The sequence below is a fragment of the Schistocerca nitens genome, chromosome 12, assembly GCF_023898315.1.
Source record: "Schistocerca nitens isolate TAMUIC-IGC-003100 chromosome 12, iqSchNite1.1, whole genome shotgun sequence".
In the NCBI taxonomy this organism is placed as follows: domain Eukaryota; kingdom Metazoa; phylum Arthropoda; class Insecta; order Orthoptera; family Acrididae; genus Schistocerca; species Schistocerca nitens.
This window is the reverse complement of record NC_064625.1, coordinates 14,347,420-14,366,492: the sequence shown is the minus strand read 5'-3', so window position 1 is coordinate 14,366,492 and position 19,073 is coordinate 14,347,420. Positions and strand designations below refer to the sequence as shown.

The 19,073-nt window shown below is 46.0% G+C and overlaps 1 protein-coding gene across 1 annotated transcript in view; it reads left to right on the top strand.

Moving 5' to 3' along the window:
• LOC126215127 (tenascin-X-like) overlaps window positions 1-19,073 on the top strand; it is a 121,153-nt gene that overhangs the window by 79,797 nt on the left and 22,283 nt on the right. The window contains exons 3-6 of the mRNA XM_049941788.1: window positions 7,038-7,101; window positions 8,692-8,844; window positions 9,726-9,970; window positions 16,309-16,500. Coding sequence (XP_049797745.1) covers window positions 7,038-7,101; window positions 8,692-8,844; window positions 9,726-9,970; window positions 16,309-16,500 — 654 coding nt within the window. The remainder of the gene's footprint in view (window positions 1-7,037; window positions 7,102-8,691; window positions 8,845-9,725; window positions 9,971-16,308; window positions 16,501-19,073) is intronic.

The window sequence follows — 19,073 nt, the reverse complement described above, 5'->3', positions numbered from 1 at the left end:
ATTTCTACCATACCATTGTTCTGGTCTGGGATTGTTTGATCATTAAGAATTTCCGGAAAAACGCATTTGTTAGGTCTTCAAATATTGCTAAAATACAGATCTGGACCTTCTAGCAGTCAAAGTGGAATCACCCTAGAATCAACAAGATGAGCCGTAACAACTTCGACGAAATCTACGAGGGAATCCATTCAAGATAAGTGCCAAAATTAATGACTTTTTTACAGTGACTTCATTATTTCCCTTCTGACGATACCATCCACAGTCAATAACTTTGTTGTTGCCCGATAAAGCGAACATATGCTGCGTGAGCAACATTATTAATCTGATTTCTAACCTGCTTTGCAAGAGGTGGTATTGTTCAGTGTTCCGTGTTATTGGGCCACAATTGTTCACAACTGGTTTGAACATTCCGGTGAATTTGAGCGATTGATTTGGCCACCCATCGAACATTTATGGGACGTAATCGAGAGATAAGTTCGTGAACGAAGTTCTGCATCGGCAACATTTTCACAATTAAGAACGGCTATAGAGGCAATATTTCCTTCCGGCGAGTTGCTGAGTCTGTGCCACGTCGAGTTGTTGCACTACGCCTGCCAAGGAGCTGGTGGGTGGTATATGACTTCTGTCGCCTCAGTATATTGTGACCAATACGAATAAATTGCCAGGTTCTGCTTCACTGGGTGGACTCCCGAGATGAAACTTGTTGATTCTGCTCAGCTTTTTAGGTGCAGCAGCCCAGTTGCTGAAAAAGTGCTCAGTATACAGCAGACTGATCACATGTGGCTGTCATAGTAGTTCATAAATCTTGTAGTGACAAATTTGGATCTTGTTTTGGCAGCTTGTATCTTATGATACAATCACTTTCTGGTCCTAAATGTTCGACGCAGTCTGCGGAAATCGACGAGCCGCGTTCCCAGAGAAACAGGCGTTGGTGCCGATTTTACAAAAACGATAACATTTCCTTGCACACAAACTCCTGCAACTTTTGGAGCCAGATAAGCCCAGATGGAGCATTTACCATGCGATCGGCAAAAAAATTCTGCAAAACTCCATTTGTACGAAGTTATGATAAACTGAATATTTTCAAAATAAAACTCTCACCACACGATGCTGTTCTGTCATTCGTCCATCGCGCTTCTTTGTTTCTTCCGCTGTTATTGTTGGTGTTAAGTTCGTTTTGCGCGGCCCAAAAATACTAGTCTAAAAGGCTATACGTTCTACTGGCAACGGACTGCGCGCATGCTGGAGTGTATTCGTAAAAAAGGTTTTGAACTACGAACTGCAGCCACATGTTCGGCAACGCTGCCGCCACTCCGGGCCAAAAGTGTTGGACGAAATGTGGAACCGCGTGTGGTTAACACACACTTGTTTGCATTCCGCAACGAAAAAACAATCAAAGGAAAGGGAACTTTAACTTTGTTGATGCGTTCTGCTTTTTTTTTTCTTTCAGGTAAGCGACTTACTTGCGAAACTGTAACGTGTGTACAGAATACACTCCTTTTTCAGACTGGTAAAACACGATTTTGTATACCGGGTGATCAAAAAGTCAGTATAAATTTGAAAACTTAATAAACCACGGAATAATGTGGATAGAGAGGTAAAAATTGACACACATGATTGGAATGACATAGGGTTTCATTAGAACAAAAAAAAAACACCTCATATTGCTAGACGCGTGAAAGATCTCTTGCGCGCGTCGTTTGGTGATGATCGTGTGCTCAGCCGCCACTTTCGTCATGCTTGGCCTCCCAGGTCCCCAGACCTCAGCCCGTGCGATTATTGGCTTTGGGGTTAACTGAAGTCGCAAGTGTGTCGTGATCGACCGACATCTCTAGGGATGCTGAAAGACAACATCCGACGCCAGTGCCTCACCATAACTCTGGACATGCTTTACAGTGCTGTTCACAACATCATTCCTCGACTGCAGCTGTTGTTGAGGAATGATGGTGGACATATTGAGCATTTCCTGTAAAGAACATCATCTTTGCTTTGTCTTACTTTGTTATACTAATTATTGCTATTCTGATCAGATGAAGCGCCACCTGTCGAACATTTTTTGAACGTTTGTATTCTTTCGGTTCTAATAAAACCCCATGTCATTCCAAGCATGTGTGTCAATTTGTACCTCTCTATCTACATTATTCCGTGACTTATTCAGTTTTCAAATTTATACTGACTCTTTGATCACCCGGTAAATCGTTTAAAAGCAGTTCATCCGAGAATGCGTGAGACGAATACCAATACGAAAAACGGCACACTAGTTACAACCAGACTGGAGTTCGCTCTTCAGTTTTTATCTGCTGGTGATTCATACAGATGTCTGATGTGCCTTTTTAAAGTATACTTGTCATCGACGCGCCTCTTCAAAATAAGGAAGTAGGCACGTTGCTTCCCGTAAAGGCAGAAGCACATGTGATACAGCTTAAGAGTTTATAAGTCTTAAGACTATGGTTCAGAACTCATATCTTGTAAGACGGTACGAACGACACTGCCCTTCAGATTTCGATACTTGGGCGTATTACTTTGGGTATTCCACAGCTCTGGTCGTAGATGTACACATCACATTTATGAAATTCGTAGTTCATTTCATTGTCTCGTTTATTCGCTTTTACCGAGTGGTTACGGTTAACCAGCACCGTGGTGTAGTGGTTATGATACTAATCTATTGCATGGAGGGTCGTGACTTCAAAACTCATCTGCACTGTACAATTTTCAACTTGCATTTACCAAGAAAAAATAAACATAAAACTAAAAAAAGCATTTTCTACCAAGGAATAAAACTGTTTTGATATAATCCATTATGGAGTCGAGGTAGCAGTTGTCGTTATACTGGTTATCACTGTTAGCATTCAACCGCGATTCTTATACATATTTTAACAATACGTATAAGAATCGCGGTTGAATGCTAACAGTGATAACCAATAAAACTGTACAATAAATTACCGAAAGAGATTAAAGAAATTGCAAAAATACACTTATTTAAAAAGGCAGCTAAAAAGTATCTGTTATGCAATAAATTTTATACATCGAAGGATTACTTAAATAAAACAGAGTAGGGGTTATACAAATTAATAATAATGATGATTATTATTATAAAACATCCAACATTCCACATAACACCTTCACTTTATATTTCTTTCCTTCTTTTTTCCTTTCTAGAAATAATCTCTCTTCAAACTGTGCATAGCACAATACTAACACCTCTTCCTCTTTCTGAGCTCAACATCTCACTCATTGTGGAGGGATGCTGACTCAGTTTTTCAGGATAGCAAATGGGAAGTTGCGGTACAGAAAATGGCCCAGAGATCACCTGTGTGTGTGTGTGTGTGTGTGTGTGTGTGTGTGTGTGTGTGTGTGTGTGTGTGTGGTGAGTGAAGTGTTTTCTGAAACTGTGTGTATAGTGTGTGCAGTGACTGATAGTGAGAGATGAGTGAACAGTGTGGCATTACATTATTTAATAAGTTATTTGTAAAAAAAGTATTGTATACCAGAAGTAGAATGTAATGGTTGTCTCTAACTAGAAGTCTGTAAATAAATGTGTTTACGAATTAGCTTATTTTAAATTGGTCTAAACTTGTAAATACTTTGGCATGTCCTGTATCCTTGTAAAAAGAGATCTGTGGATGAATAAAGCGTCTACTACTACTAAACTAACCCGTGTTCAAAGTGCTGCAACGCAGGCTGTGTACATGAGAGGACGCTGAAGCGTTGCAGGTGTATTCATTGATCGGTGCGTTCGCAGGGTATGCTGAAAAATAATAGTTCCACTTTGTGCCACAAGTTGAAAATACAGCGCTGTAAGCAGTCAGAATGTGGAATGTTTCCTGTTTTGACGTCACTATGCTGTTTGTCACTTTTAGTGACGCATGTTATTGATTTCTTATGTGAAGTGACTGTTGGTGTAAAGGTTAAGCGGGTTGAAGTCACAGGTCATCGGGGTTCTGGTCGAAGGGGACTCATCAGTGAATGCAATTCTGTCCAGTCAATGAGGGCGTATTTGGAGATGCCCCGGACAGCAATGAGATACCAAACTGGCTGTCGCCCGCCATACGCCACTACCAGGAGTGATGATCTGCGGTGCCATTTCTTTTCATAGCAGGAACCCTTTCGTTCTAATCCGCCGCACTCTCACAGCACAGAGGTACGTCGAGATATTGCCCTTCATGGCAAGACATCGTGGGCTTACGTTTCAGCGAGATAGTGCCCGCCCACACGCGGCGAGAATTTCTACAGCTAGTCTTCGTGGTTGCCAAACCCTTCCTCGGCCAGAAGGCCGCCGGATCTGTCCGCGGTTCAGAACGTATGGAACATTGCGGGCAGACTCGTCCAACCAGCTCGGGATTTGAAAGCGCCAGTTGGACAGAATTTGGTACGATATTCCTCTGAAAGGCAGCCAACAACTCTGTCAAGCGGAATAACTGCTCGTGTGAGGACCAGAGGTGGAGGAACGCATTACCGACCATCCATTTTTTTCTGATATTTTAGTCATTTGTTTGTCGGTATGTGTACATCACATCTATCGATTTCCGTCCCATGCGTTATCAGGCAGGGGTGACATACGCGAGTAATGGGAATGTTGTTGAGTCACGTACAGCCGTTAGGTAAACCGCTGAACCGCTTCTCGCTCTTTGGCGGCGCTGTTACGACCTTGGCACGGCCGCTCTGTCTGTTTTTCAGCAGCCGATGACGTCACAGGCGAGGACTGTACGCGGGTTCCGAGAAGAATTGGACGAGGAAAGCGGAGCGCTTTCGAAGTATCGCCGCGCGCCGCGACAAACTGCAGTATCTCGTTGCTCCGACCTCTCAACATTTGAACAGGGAAAAAAACAAGTGTCGGACAAGACTGCAGTTGCTTACGCGGGAACGCCGTTAGTGCGTAGCCTACTATTACCAAACAAGATGCTCTCTGATCAGTCAAAAACAAAGCAGAAATTGTGGATGCTGTAACTTTGTCTCAGGAACCAGTTTTCGGCTTACAAGACCATCATGAGATGATAACTGTCGCCGGCAAAGAATTTGAAAATCAGGCAAAAGATATTAGAGCGAATTTGCACCTTAAGCACGTAAATGTAACATTGGCGTCATGATGTTTCCACGTTTTTTCTTTAGAGGTTTCTTAATCATCGATGTCCTCAATATCTCTCGCCGAACATCAAATAGCCGTCGTTCCTTAACTGCAGTATGGACTTGGTAGACTTGTCTATGCAGATGATGTAGCATTAATAAGTAGTTCCAAAACAGATTTGATCAGAATGATGTAAAAAAATTTTTTGCATCATTCTGATTAAATCTGCTTTGTAAAACAACAAAATTGCCGAGAAAACAGGCTTATGTATTAATGAAGGAAAGACAGAATATCTGCTCATAACTACGAAATATCCGAAGTGATGCTGTAAATGGGTTCGCTTTGAAGACTGTTGACAGCTTCATCCACTTTGGGGATCTTTTTTAGTTATACTCGTATATAATCTGCAAATTGTTGTATAGGTCGCTGAGGGAGAAGTCATTAACTGAATTCAAAATTACTTCATTAATCCAGCATTACGTGTTTCGCCGTTTGCCATCATCAAGAGATCCTGGAAACGTAAACAACGACTAGATACAGTAGTTACGTGCCCAGGTTGACGTAGTAGTTGTAGCTTGTACAGGTAACAGACATGACCAGATATGTCTGCAGACGCCGAAACGCGTAATAATGGATTAATAACGTCATTTTGCATTCAGTCAATGACTTTTGCGTCGGCGACCTATTCAGAAATTTGCAGACTACATAGCTATCCATTTCAAGATGTCCCACGCTTACTTCGTGAATTTGTCACGGCTGCATTTGACTTTTTAGTAACAACACTACAGCGTATGTAGAAATATGTGCCAATTTAGTAACAGCGAATAAAACACTTTTTACTTTCATCAATGTCTGAAGTACAAGATCATTTACTACGGTACTAACTCCAAAATTCGGTTGTATAAATAATTATACCACTAACATTATATACTTGTGAAGCATTAATATTTAAAAACAAAGATGAAGGAAAAACTGTTGATATTCGAAGCAAAAACACTGATGAAAAATGTTGCACCTGCACGTGAAAAAAATAACATGGAATGGAGGATAACAAAGATCGAAGAATTGAGAGTTGTGCAAACACTGCGGTATTATTTTACCACTGCCACCACAGGTAGGGCCTAGATCGTTAAGTTTCACACTTATCCATATATTTGATCTGATTCTGAAAACATTCTTCCATTTCGATTTTGGTACCTCATAAACATGGTTTTGTAAAAGTTAAACAGTTTTTGGAGGGGATGAAAATCTCTGTCCAAATATTTTTTTGTTTGATGTAAAGGAACAGAAAAAATGACTTAGACTGATAAATCCGACAAATTTAGGCAATGAGACAATAATCCATGTTTTGCTCTGTCTAGTAATCAATCATTAGACTTTGTATGACCGTTGGCATTGCTACGATGAAGAACGATGTAATGTTTTTGATTGGTTTCTGTGATTTCGTCTGTGTCTCATGGCAAACTAACTGTTGTGTAACATTCAGCTTTAACAGTTATTCAGTCCTTTAAAGCAATGTGCACCACACATCCAGTTCAAGCAAATAAACAAGCCACCATTTTTTAAAGTGCTTCACGAGTAAACAGCTTTCGTTGATTTCGGTTCGTCGAGGAACACCCAAACAACGATTACTGTTTCCATTTCCAGCTCATACAAATACGTGCAAACATAGTCTCCAGCTACGATGTTGTGAACAAACTTTGCATTACTTCAAACGAATGTTTTTGAGCTATTCCTCACACCAAATGACGTAAGTCTAATTTTAGGCCTTGATCTAATTGGACATAATCCATCAAGAACACGTCTTTCTCGCAACTGTACGTTTATGTGACGTCAGATGTAGTAAAGATTTTTTCTATCATTTGCATCATAACACTGTGAACTCTCTGTGCAGTTATTATTATTAAAATTATTATTATTATTACTAGTAGTAGTAGTAGTAGTAGTGTTAATAGTCCTCTTGTTGTTGCAGATATAATGCCACACTGGCTGCAGCCAATGGAACAAAAGCAATGCCACCCGCCTCTACAGGCAGTGTGAGTACTGGGAGCAACCCCAACTCGAGCAAGCATGTCAAGAATTTTGTTGTGTGTGTGTGTGTGTGTGTGTGTGTGTGTGTGTGTGTGTGTGTGTGTGGTTGGGGAGGAGGGAGTGGTAAGCAGTGTGTTGAGTTTGCGGAGGGGGGGCATTAAGCGGCCAGCAGAGCCATAGGAAGGCGGTAAGCAGTGGGCGGAGCCATGGGGGGGGGGGGGGTAAGCAGTGGACGGAGCCGTGGGGCGGGGGGCGGGGGGGTGGGGGGGGTGGTGGTGGTGGTGGTGGTGGTGGTGGTGGTGGTGGTGGTGGTGGTGGTGGTAAGCAGTGGGCGGAGCCGTGGGGTGGGGGGGCGTAAGCAGTGGGCGGAGCCGTGGGGCAGGGGGGATGTAAGCAGTGGGCGGAGCCGTGGGGCAGGGGGGATGTAAGCAGTGGGCGGAGCCGTGGGGCGGGGGGGGGGGGGGTAAGCAGTGGGCGGAGCCGTGGGGGCTAAGCAGTGGGTGGAGCCGTGGGGCGGGGGCGGTAAGCAGTGGGTGGAGCCGTGGGGCGGGGGCGGTAAGCAGCGGGCGGAGCCGTGGGGCGGGGGCGGTAAGCAGCGGGCGGAGCCGTGGGGCGGGGGCGGTAAGCAGCGGGCGGAGCCGTGGGGCGGGGGCGGTAAGCAGCGGGCGGAGCCGTGGGGTGGGGGCGGTAAGCAGCGGGCGGAGCCGTGGGGTGGGGGCGGTAAGCAGCGGGCGGAGCCGTGGGGCGGGGGCGGTAAGCAGCGGGCGGAGCCGTGGGGCGGGGGCGGGGGCGGTAAGTAGAGGGCGGAGCCGTTGGGCGCGGGGGTAAGCAGTGGGCGGAGCCGTTGGGCGCGGGGGTAAGCAGTGGGCGGAGCTATGGGGCGGGGGGGGGTAAGCAGCGGGAAGAGCCGTGGGGTGGGGAGGCAAGCCGTGGGGCGGGGGGATAAGCAGGAGGCGGATCCGTGGGACGGGGGGGGGGGCTAAGCAGCGAGCGGATCCGTCGTCCGGGGTGGTGGGGTAAGCAGCGAGAGGATCCGTGGGACAGAAGGGGGTAAGCAGTGTTGGAGTGGGGGGGAGGTGTTGCAGTAAGGGATACAGGGATATGCAAGTGGTAGAGTAGTGATATTCGTGATAACGATGTGGTAGAGCAGTGAAGTTGCGGATAAGGAAGTGTTGGAATTTGGGGTAAGGAGATGATGGAGCCGTGAAGCTGGAGGTAAGCAATGATGGAGTTGGGAGAAAAACAGGTGGTGGAGCAGTGAAGTCGAGGATAAGTAACTATTGGAGTTGGGGATAACATATGGTGGAACAGTGGAAGTTAGGAGTAAGTAAGTGGTGGAGTCAGAGGTGTAAGCAATCAAGTGGAAGAGTTGTGGGGGAGGGGGAGAGGAGGGAGGAAGTGGTGGGTTTGCAAATTTTCAGAAAAATACTAGTATAGTTACATCCTGTATTTACAGATTAGTTTCTAATCATGGTGATGTTTCAATGTGATACCGGATGTTAGCCAATATTTTTGTGACAATCTCTTTCTGCAGCTTATATTTGGCATTGAGAGAGCATTACAGTGAGAAACTCATTTGTCGGTTGTATTTGCAGACATTCACGCCGGCCCCCGGCTGGAAGACCGTGCCTTACTGCTGCTCAGGCTACAAGCTGGGTACAGACTACCACTGCCTGCCCCAGTGCGAGGGTGGCTGCCGCGGTGGCAACTGTTCCGCACCCAACGTCTGCACCTGCGGTCGTGGAAAGGTGTGTTCACGTAGTCACTGGCTCTCCATTTTGGGTCATCTCTCTACTGACTGGTTGTAAACGGTCCTCTGATTCTGTATCTTCTGTGCCAACCTCTCGTTGGACTAGTGCATACATCTATAGACAGACTCTGTAATGCACCATCTGGTGCATGGTGGAGGGTATGTTCCCCTTTCCTGTTCCATTAAGAAATGGAGTGGGGGAAAAATTACTGTCTATTAAAATGAGCTCCGAATCTTCACTTTAAAGTTGCCAGCGAGTCTCTCTCCAAGAGGTAGAAGTGTGTAATATGAATTTTGAAACTTTCTGTATATTGCCTACACCATTTGGTCATCAAGTCGCATAGGCTTCACTGTATAGACCCTACGTTCAGGTGATGGATCCATCTAGACAGTCCGTATAATCATATATGAGGACTGTTTTTTTTCCTATTCTCCAACAGGGTTAGGTATTAAAACATAAATATCAGAATGGTATTATTTACAGGTACTACATACATGTGTTGGCTATCTCTCAGCATAGGCGCACTGGTAGCTGTGACAACTGCTGTAATTATTTGACTTTTCTGTCTCCTCTGCAGAAAACTCTGTCAACTTCCTGTTACACCCTTTCCCAAAACGTGTACCACGTTAAAGTTTTACCAAGGATGGCGTAGAACCGGAAGTTTAGGGTTGCAGAACTGGAAAAGACTTCTCACTCCACTATATCGTGGTGTCCAATGCCGACCGTAAAATCCGTTGTAGGAACCACTGGCTGCAGTCCAATGTTTCCTAGGGACCAATAGCCGGGGTCTAGTCCACCTGTCGGGCCTCGGACTGCTGCCCGACCCATTTTAACCTCCGAATATGTTTAAAATAATGGTCGGCCGGTGTCGTCCACAGGTACAGGACCTGAGTGGGAACTGCATCCCCACGTGCCCCGGTAAGTGCGCTCACGGCACGTGTACCGGCAGCGGCACGTGCAACTGCGACCACGGCTACTGGCCGGACGCCACGGGCAAGCTGTGTGTGCCGCTCTGCCCTGGCGGCTGCGGTCCCGCCCCTGGAAACTGCACGGCACCTGGAGTGTGCTCCTGCTCTGACGCTCGCTACACGCTGGACAACGCCAGGAAGGTCTGCCTGCCCAGGTAATCGCTGTCTCGTACTTGCCCATCAGTTTACACGAGACCTCCCTCCTTGTGTATTCTGTAGGTTTGTCTTGAAGGAGAGCCTACAGGGATGTGGAAAAAATTAAGTTGCACATAAGGAGATATTTCTTTTTATCTAACAATGTGTTTTCAGTGAAGTAATATACACTGAAATGTTTAATTACAACATAGTTCCATTACTTTCGCTTCCTTCTCTAGACTGTCAATTGATACAAAACATACAGTAACAACAGACTGGACAGTAGTGTAAAAGCATGTGTAAAAAATATGACTTAATACCAGAAATAACACAGAAAAAAGTAGGACCTGAAACAAAATGTAAATGATTTAGGAGTTTACATTTTGCCAGAACTTTCCAACTACATTTATAATGGCAGAACCAGCTATCTTACAATACAGAGAAGCAATTTTTTATCGTTCACCACAGTTCAATGTTGCTTTTCACAACAAAGATGTAGTAAATAACATGTACTCACCTTTCCTACATAAAAGTAATTGTAAAGTAATTGTAAGTTTCAGACAATTGAAAGCCAATTGAAAGTCTAGGATCGAATAATGACACACACACACACACACACACACACACACACACACACACACACACACACACACACACACACACACACACAACCTACTGTCGGGCATTGAGACCTGGCTGCGACTGTGTCTGACGTGTGCAGCAATCTGGTGCGGTAAGTGGTAGTGATAAGGAAGCGGCATGGGGAAGGAGGGGAAGGGATAGAGTATAGGGTTGGGGTAGATGCTAGTGCTGCATGTGGGAGTGTGCAGGGATGTGGTGGGGACAGGATAGGGTTGCTAGGTGGAGTGTCAGAGGCTGTCCTAGAGAGAAGAGGAAAGGAGTTGGAGGTGCATTGGCAGGATAGGTGTGTGTGCACACTGGAATGGGACCAGGAAAGGTGGAAGACAGGGACAGCAAAGATTGAGGCCACTGAGCTTACGAGAGTGAAGGATATGTTGTGGGGAGAGTTGTCATCTGCACAGTTCAGAAAAGCTGCAATTGGGGGGGGGGGGGGGGTCCAGATGGCACAGGCTGTGAAAAAGTCATTAAAAGTGGAGCACATCTTGTCGGGTGGCATATTCGACAACTGGGCTGTTCAGCTTTTTTGTGCAGATGGACAGGTTGTCAGTTGCCACAACCATGTAAGAGGTTGCACAATGCTTACTGGTAGATCGCACAACTGCTTTCGCAGGTGACTCTGCCTTCTATGGGGTGCGAAATGCCTGTGACAGAACTGGAGTGCGCCCCCCCGCCCCCCCCCCCCCCCAGGGGGTCCGCAACTCTTTTGCGGATATGTGCTAGCGAGCACGGGACCCCGAGCTAATGTGGCCTTCCTTCCTTTCTGGGCTGCATACCTTCCCTTTCCGCATCCTTTCCCATCCCCCATCTTCGCCCCCCCCCCCCTCACCTCTGGCTCTTTCCTTCCCTTTCTCCCCCTCTGGGAGTATGGTTTGTGCCTACGTCCGGAGACGGTCGCTCGAAACTGTAACAAATTCTTTGCTTTCTCCGCTTGCAAGTCTTCGTCCTTCCTCTGTCCTTCTCTTTTCCTTACTTCTCTTTGCCCTTTTCTCCGATACGGCGTTTGAGACCTCTCTTCTTTCCTTTCCCTTCCCTTTCTCTTTTTTCCTCCCTGTGCGTGTCTGAAGGCCGACCCACGCATTTCCGTGCGTAGCCGGTGACGGGGTAACCCGTAATTCCCCACCCTGGGTAGACAGGTAGGACACGTACGTACCCCCTGGTAACGGCCAGGCCCAGGGAGGGGTGATTACCCGAGCTGATACCTTCCGAAAGTGCCGATTGGTCCCTCCGTCCGTTTGTCGGGAGGTGTGACCTGAGGTGTGAACAAAGGCGGGAGTGCCCTCAGAGAGGGCCCCCACAAGGGAGGAGCGCGCCATCGGAGACGCCGGTAATCATGGGGGATTCTTCCGCAATGGTTTCCTCATCTTCCACTATGTCTGCTCATAAGCGTGAGTTCACTGAGTCTCAGCCACAGACAGTTCTTCCATCGTTGCCACAGTTCCTTGTTGTTTCTCGATCTGACGAAGGTCACGACTTCTCCACGGTCAACCCTTTCATTATTCAGAAAGGTGTCGACGCATTTGCAGGTCCTGTAAAGTCTTGTTCCAGATTAAGGAATGGCACCTTGTTGTTAGAAACAGTCAGTGCCCTCCAGGCACAAAAATTGCTGCGTACTTCACTGATCCACACCTTCCCTGTCCGGGTTGAAGCGCACCGCACTTTAAATTCCTCACGTGGAGTCGTTTATACACGCTCCCTCGACGGATTGTCTACCTCCACGACACATTTCTTTCGTTTGGACCTTTCGGTCGGTACTGTTCCGCTAGCTCGGCGCTTCGAATGGTTCGCCCTTGATGATACGCACTCGAGTGACCACTTTCCATGTGTCCTTAGACTGCAGCCTCAACTGCCATATATGCGCCCGCGACGGTGGAAGTTTGCCCAAGCCGATTGGACACTTTTTTCGTCTCTAGCGACATTCGATGACCGTCACTTTCCTAGCGTCGACGATGAGGTCACACATATTACAGACGTTATTCTTACAGCTGCGGAACGTCGAATACCACGCACCTCCGAATTGCCCCGGCGCCCCCCAGTTCCTTGGTGGAACGAGGCATGACGTGACGCAATACGTGAGCGGCGACGTGCACTTCGCGTTTTCCGCCACCATCCTACTTTGGCCAACTGTATCCGCTATAAGCAGTTCCGTGCGCGATGCCGTCGCGTCATCCGCGATAGCAAGAAGGCAAGCTGGAAATTCTTTATTAGCTCATTTAACACATTCACTCCCTCCTCGGGAGTTTGGTGTCGGATTCGACGGTTATCAAGCGCGCCTAGTTTCTCCCCGGTCTCTGGGCTCACTGTCGCGCATGATACATTAATGGACCCCGTCGCAATTTCTAACTCATTGGGTCAACACTTTGCTGGGATTTCGAGCTCTTCAAATTACCCGCCAGCGTTTCTCCCGAAGAAATGTGCAGCGGAAGTGCAACCTCTTGCTTTCTTCTCTCAAAATCGCGAAAGCTACAATACTGTTTTCTCCATGCGGGAACTCCAACATGCACTCTCTTCTTCTCACTCCTCCGCCCCAGGACCGGATGGTATCCACGTCCAAATGTTGCTGCATTTATCAACCCATAGTCTGCGTTACCTCCTTCGCCTTTATAATCGAATTTGGACCGACAGTACTTTTCCCAGACGATGGCGGGAAGCTATCGTCGTTCCCGTTCCGAAACCTGGAAAGGACAAACATCTCCCCTCTAGCTATCGCCCCATTTCTCTCACGAGTAGTGTCTGTAAGGTTTTGGAACGTATGGTGAATTACCGTTTAGCGTGGTGGCTGGAATCCCGCAGTCTTTTAACACCTGCCCAATGCGGATTCCGAAAGCATCGTTCTGCAGTTGACCATCTTGTTGCTCTCTCCACTTATATCATGAACAATTTTCTCCGGAAACACCTAACGGTAGCAATATTTTTTGATCTGGAGAGAGCATACGATACCTGTTGGAGGACAGGCATCCTCCGCACACTGTTCTCTTGGGGCTTTCGAGGCCGGCTGCCCCTTTTTCTTCGCGCATTTATGGCAGAGCGCACATTTAGAGTGCGGGTGAACAGTACTCTCTTCCGTACTTTCTCCCAAGAAAACGGGGTACCCCAGAGCTCCGTGCTGAGTGTTGTACTGTTTGCCATTGCCATAAATCCAATTATGGATTGTCTCCTTCCTGATGTCTCGGGCTCCCTCTTTGTGGACGATTTTGCGATCGACTACAGCTCTCAACGGACCAGCCTTCTTGAACGATGTCTTTAAGGATGTCTCGATCGCCTCCACTCTTGGAGCATCGAAACCGGCTTCCGTTTTTCTCCCAGTAAGACCGTTTGTGTTAATTTTTGGCGACGTAAGGAGTTTCTTCCACCCTCCTTACATCTAGGACCTGTCAAGGTTCCGTTTTCGGACGTCGCTAAATTCTTGGGTCTTACGTTTGACAGAAAACTGTGCTAATCCTCCCACGTTTCCTATCTTTCGGGTCGCTGTCTGCGATCCCTCAACAGCCGTCGTGTACTGAATGGTACCTCCTGGGGAGCGGACCGAGTGGTCCTTCTCCGCCTCTATCGCGCCTTAGTGCGCTCGAAATTGGACTATGGAAGCATAGTTTACTCCTCTGCTCGGCCGTCTATTCTTCGTCGTCTCGACTCTATCCACCACCGTGGATTACGTTTAGCGTCTGGAGCTTTTTACACCAGCCCTGTGGAAAGCCTTTATGCTGAGACTGCTGAACCTCCGCTGTCCAATCGGCGAGCAGTCCTTCTGAGTCGTTATGCTAGCCATCTGTCTTCCATGCCTGCTAATCCAGCCCATGACATTTTTTTCGATGCCTCCTTTGATGTAGGGTATGCAGGCCGCCCTTCCTCCCTACTACCACCGGGAGTCCGCTTCCGTCAACTGCTCCATTCTCTTTCCTTCCGCTTTCCTAAAACCTTCTTGACAACTTGGGGTACAGCACCGCCTTGGCTCCGTCCCCGGATCTGCTTGCTCCGTGACCTTTGTCAATTTCCCAAGGATGGTACCCCTTCACTTGTTTATCGTTGGGCATTTGCTGCTCTATGTGCACAAATGAAGGAAGCCACATTTATTTACAGTGATGTCTCGAAAACATTGTTAGGTGTAGGGAGTGCCTATATTGTTGGCGACACCCCAAATCAATTTCGGCTTCCCGACCAGTGTTCGGTTTATACTGCGGAGCTTTACGCTGTTCTCCAGGCTGTCCACTACATCCGCCGCCATCAGTGGATACAGTATGTTATCTGCTCAGATTCTCTCAGCTCTCTCCTCAGTCTCCAAGCTCTTTACCCTGTCCAAGTCGATTCCCTTCACCGATCACGGAGCGTTTTATGTCGTCTTCTTTTATGGCACGCACATTGGTCGACACTTCCCCATAATAAATTGCGGGACGTGAAAGCTCTTCCTTGTGCTTGGACCTCTTCCTCCAGAACGCGTCGTCGGGAGGAGGTAATTTTAACTAGACTCCGGATAGGGCACTGTCTTTTTAGCCATCGACATCTTTTAAGCGGCGATCCTCCCCCACTCTGTCCCCACTGCTCTCAGCTGGGGACGGTAAGACACCTTTTAATTGAGTGCCCCTATTTTACTCCGTTACGCGCCCGTCTACAGCTGTCGCCTGATATATCTTCAATTTTAGCAGATGACACGCGCTCGGCCGATCGCGTTCTCGAGTTTATTAGTGCCAGTGAAATGACGTCAGTCATTTGAAGTTTTTTTTGGGGACTACCAACCCCTTTCTGTAGTGGATTTTTATGCCTTCCTTCTGCTTTTGGTTTCTCCAATTTTTTGAGTTTCGTTTCCATTGCTGCTGGTTTCCATTTTCGTTTTTTACTTTTCCCTAAGTCACGGACCGGGCGCTAATGGCCATAGCAGTTTTGCGGCCTAAAAAAAAAAAAACTGGAGTGGGTGGTAGTTGGAGGATGTATGAGACAGGTGTTGCATCTGGGTCTGTCACAGGGATGTGTGCCACGAGGCAAGTGGTTGGAAGCAGTTTTGGAGCGGAGATGGATAAGGATATTGATTAGGTGGGCAGAAGATTACCTGTACAGGGGAGATGCAGAGATTTCTAGGAACATGGCATTGGTCTTGTCTGAAGTCAGTTGATGGCTGCTATGAATAATTTCTTCAATCTTGTTCACCATCTCATCAGATCATGATTTAGGGATGCACACATGAATGTTCCTTCTGACAGCTTTAAATCACTGGAATCACTTGTACACATTACTATGATCCATTACACTATTCCTGTAAGCTAGATTTCACTCAAAATCAGGAACAGTACATTCTCCTTCTCAAGAAGAAACCAGATTTCATTCCTCACATCACAGCTGGCAGGATTCAGAATACACACATATAATTCAACACTGTGCTACAATAAGTTTCCAGACAATTGATCATGCATTCTACTGCCAACTCATTTTCATTGAATGCAGTGCTGCCAACTTTGTCAAGAAAAAAAATCCCTTTGAACGACACGGGCTCAGAACTCTTATTTACTGGACATACCTTGCATGTACTTCTAATTTATCAGTTGCCAGTCCAAGGTCTCTATCCAAAATAAGGATGAGGAGAACATACTACATTCTGCCACATCTAATCTTATGTCGAGCATCTGTCAGCAGATGTACTGTTTCCATATAGAGCAGAACTAACTTGTGCAGATGGGCCCATACAACAGTCACACCATGTCAAGTTAAAGGGTTTGACACGTGTCCGCAGGTGTGAAGGAGGCTGCTTGAATGGTGACTGTACGGCACCCAATGAGTGTACGTGCCACCCCGGCTACGTGAAGGTGGGTAAGTCCAACCAGTGCGCACCAACGTGCAAGTCCGGCTGCCCGCACGGTCGCTGCACTGGCCCGGACACCTGTACTTGTGACTCCGGATACTACCTGGACGCTGCCACCAAAACGTAAGTACCTGCACACCAAATAGCTGCTTTAATTTTCCAGCCTCCTTTCTGGAAAGGTGCCACAGAAAACTACCTCGGACAGTTGTCGGCACGTGCTGCCGAGTACAGAGATTTGCTCGAACGCCGTGTAGTACCCGATTTCACTCGGACGACAGCGGCACTTCGTCGAGGCACGTGCTCCTCGTCGAGACCGTAAAGGTCCGAGGGACGTCGACCGGCCGTCTTGTCATTCCCGCTTTCTGACATTGTGCGGATGCAATGTGGAGGGTTATGTGGTCAGCGCATCGCTCTCCCAGCCGTTTTGCAGACTTTCCAAACTGTGGAGTCACTACAGTTCAATCAAATAGCTTCTCAACAGGCATCACAATGTTGAGTGCACTCCGTACAAGTCCGACCGCTGAGAAAAAATTCTCAGAAGTACCAGAATCGAACCACGGTCCTCAGAACGGCAGCCACCTATGTCGACCACTCGACTAAGGAGGCGCACTGTCGAGGCGTATCACAGAAAAGTGGAAGTAACTACATCTGTATCTGTCTGTATCCTCTGCAAATTATAGTCAAATGCATGACATAGGGAACATCACATTGTAGCACATATTACTATTTCTTGCCATCCCATCTGCGTACAGAGCACAGGAGCAATGCCTGCTTAAATGCATCTGTATATACTGTAATATATGCAGAGTCCTGGGATATTTTTCTGCAGTATTCACCCAATGCTGGTTATTGAAACATTGTAACTAGTTTCAAGAAGTGATGAAGTGTATGCCAGTTAAGGGGTCACACCACTCGTGTTTCTCTTCTTTGTATATGTTTAATATCATCTGTCAGTCCTATTTGTATGCATCACACAATTTTGACCAGTATTCTAGGGTGGGCTACGAGTGTGTTCTGGAAGCAATCTTCCTTGTGCAGTGATTTTCCAGTATTTTGCCAATGAACCAAAGTCTGCCACGTGCTTTGCCCACGACCGAGCTGATGTGCTCGTTTCATTTCATATCCCCACAAATTTCAGATCCATTTATTTGTATGAGTTGACGGATTCCAGTGTGACACATTGATATTATTGTTCAGGATAAATATTGCATTATTGCCTTTTTTGAAGAGCAAAGTTTTACATTTTTGTATGTTTGTAGCAAGTTGGCAGTCTTTTCACTGCTTTGAAATGTAAGTAACTGACTGGATGTTTGAGCTCCTTTTTTCAGACAGTACTTCATTACAGATAACTGCATTACAGATAACTGCACCACCTGGAAAGATTCTGAGGTTATTTTTCATATAATCTGCTGGCTCATTAATATACGGCGTGAACAGTAAGGGTCCAAAGACACTTCCTGAGGGCACACCTGAAGCTACTTCATCTGTCAATCACCCTACATCCGAGAAAACACATTGCCTTTACTCTACCAAAAAATCCTCAACTGAGTGAGAAATTTCACTTGATACCTCATATGAGCATACTCTCATTAATAAGAGGCAATGTTGTACTGAGCTAAATGCTTTTTAGATATTAAAGTGAATACTGCATCTATGTGACAGCTTTGATCCGTCACTTAAACAATTCATAACAGAGTGTTGCACCTAGATGTTGAAAGCACCACATTAAGGCATATGTGACACAGAAAAGTGCAAATGTCACGGAGTCTTTGTGACAGCTAAGAAACTTACCTCAGTTTGAATGGAGTAGTTTCACAAGGTTCATAGGAAAGGCCACGTGAACTTGGAGGAGAAAAATGAGAAGAATGAGGTGGCAAATACCCTTATTCCCGCCGTATGTTTGTCAAATGCTTCAGTAGCACTCCATACATTTAGGTTGTCATTTTATGAAACATACAGGTTGGAGATAAAGAAATGGTTAGCCCTAACAGTTCTGCATGTAGCTTCCTTTAGTGTCAACAAAATCTGTGCTACCAGTCGTTTCAAACTCAAGCCTTTGGGCATTTAAATGGTCAGAGATTCCTTCTTTGGTAATAAATGTAGAACCAAATTTCACACATTACAAAACAGTGCACCTAACAGGATGAAAGTGGTCCAAAAGACATGAATAAATTTTTGCCATGTGCTGTAGAGATTGTCTTTAGTGAATTGTGTTTTACTCATCTCATGACGTACATTTACAATCGATTTGGTTTGCGTACAGGAAACATCTCAAAAATTTACAATACAGTTAGAAAGATTTTTACATTGATAAATAACAACAATACAATGATTTTCTTGGAATATGTAAAACATTATATCCAGCTCAAATTTCCAGTTTGTCCTGCATGAATTCACCCACTGAGTAATAACACTTCAGTGTCAGTACCTCATATAGCTTTCCTTTAAGTGAACCCAAATTCATCTGCATCAACTTGTTCCCTTTTGATTTATTAAAAATTTTCATTCCCATGTATTGTGGTCCCTGGGGATACAGTTTGCGGCGGTGGATTTGGCGCATAAAATTTTCTTTGTTTCTAGCATCGTGTGAATGGACAAAATGGTTTCCCTCAAATAATTCATGTCTGGTGTACAAAAATATAATAACCTCATATATGTATAAGGACAGCAGAGTTAATATTTTAAGTTTTCTAAAT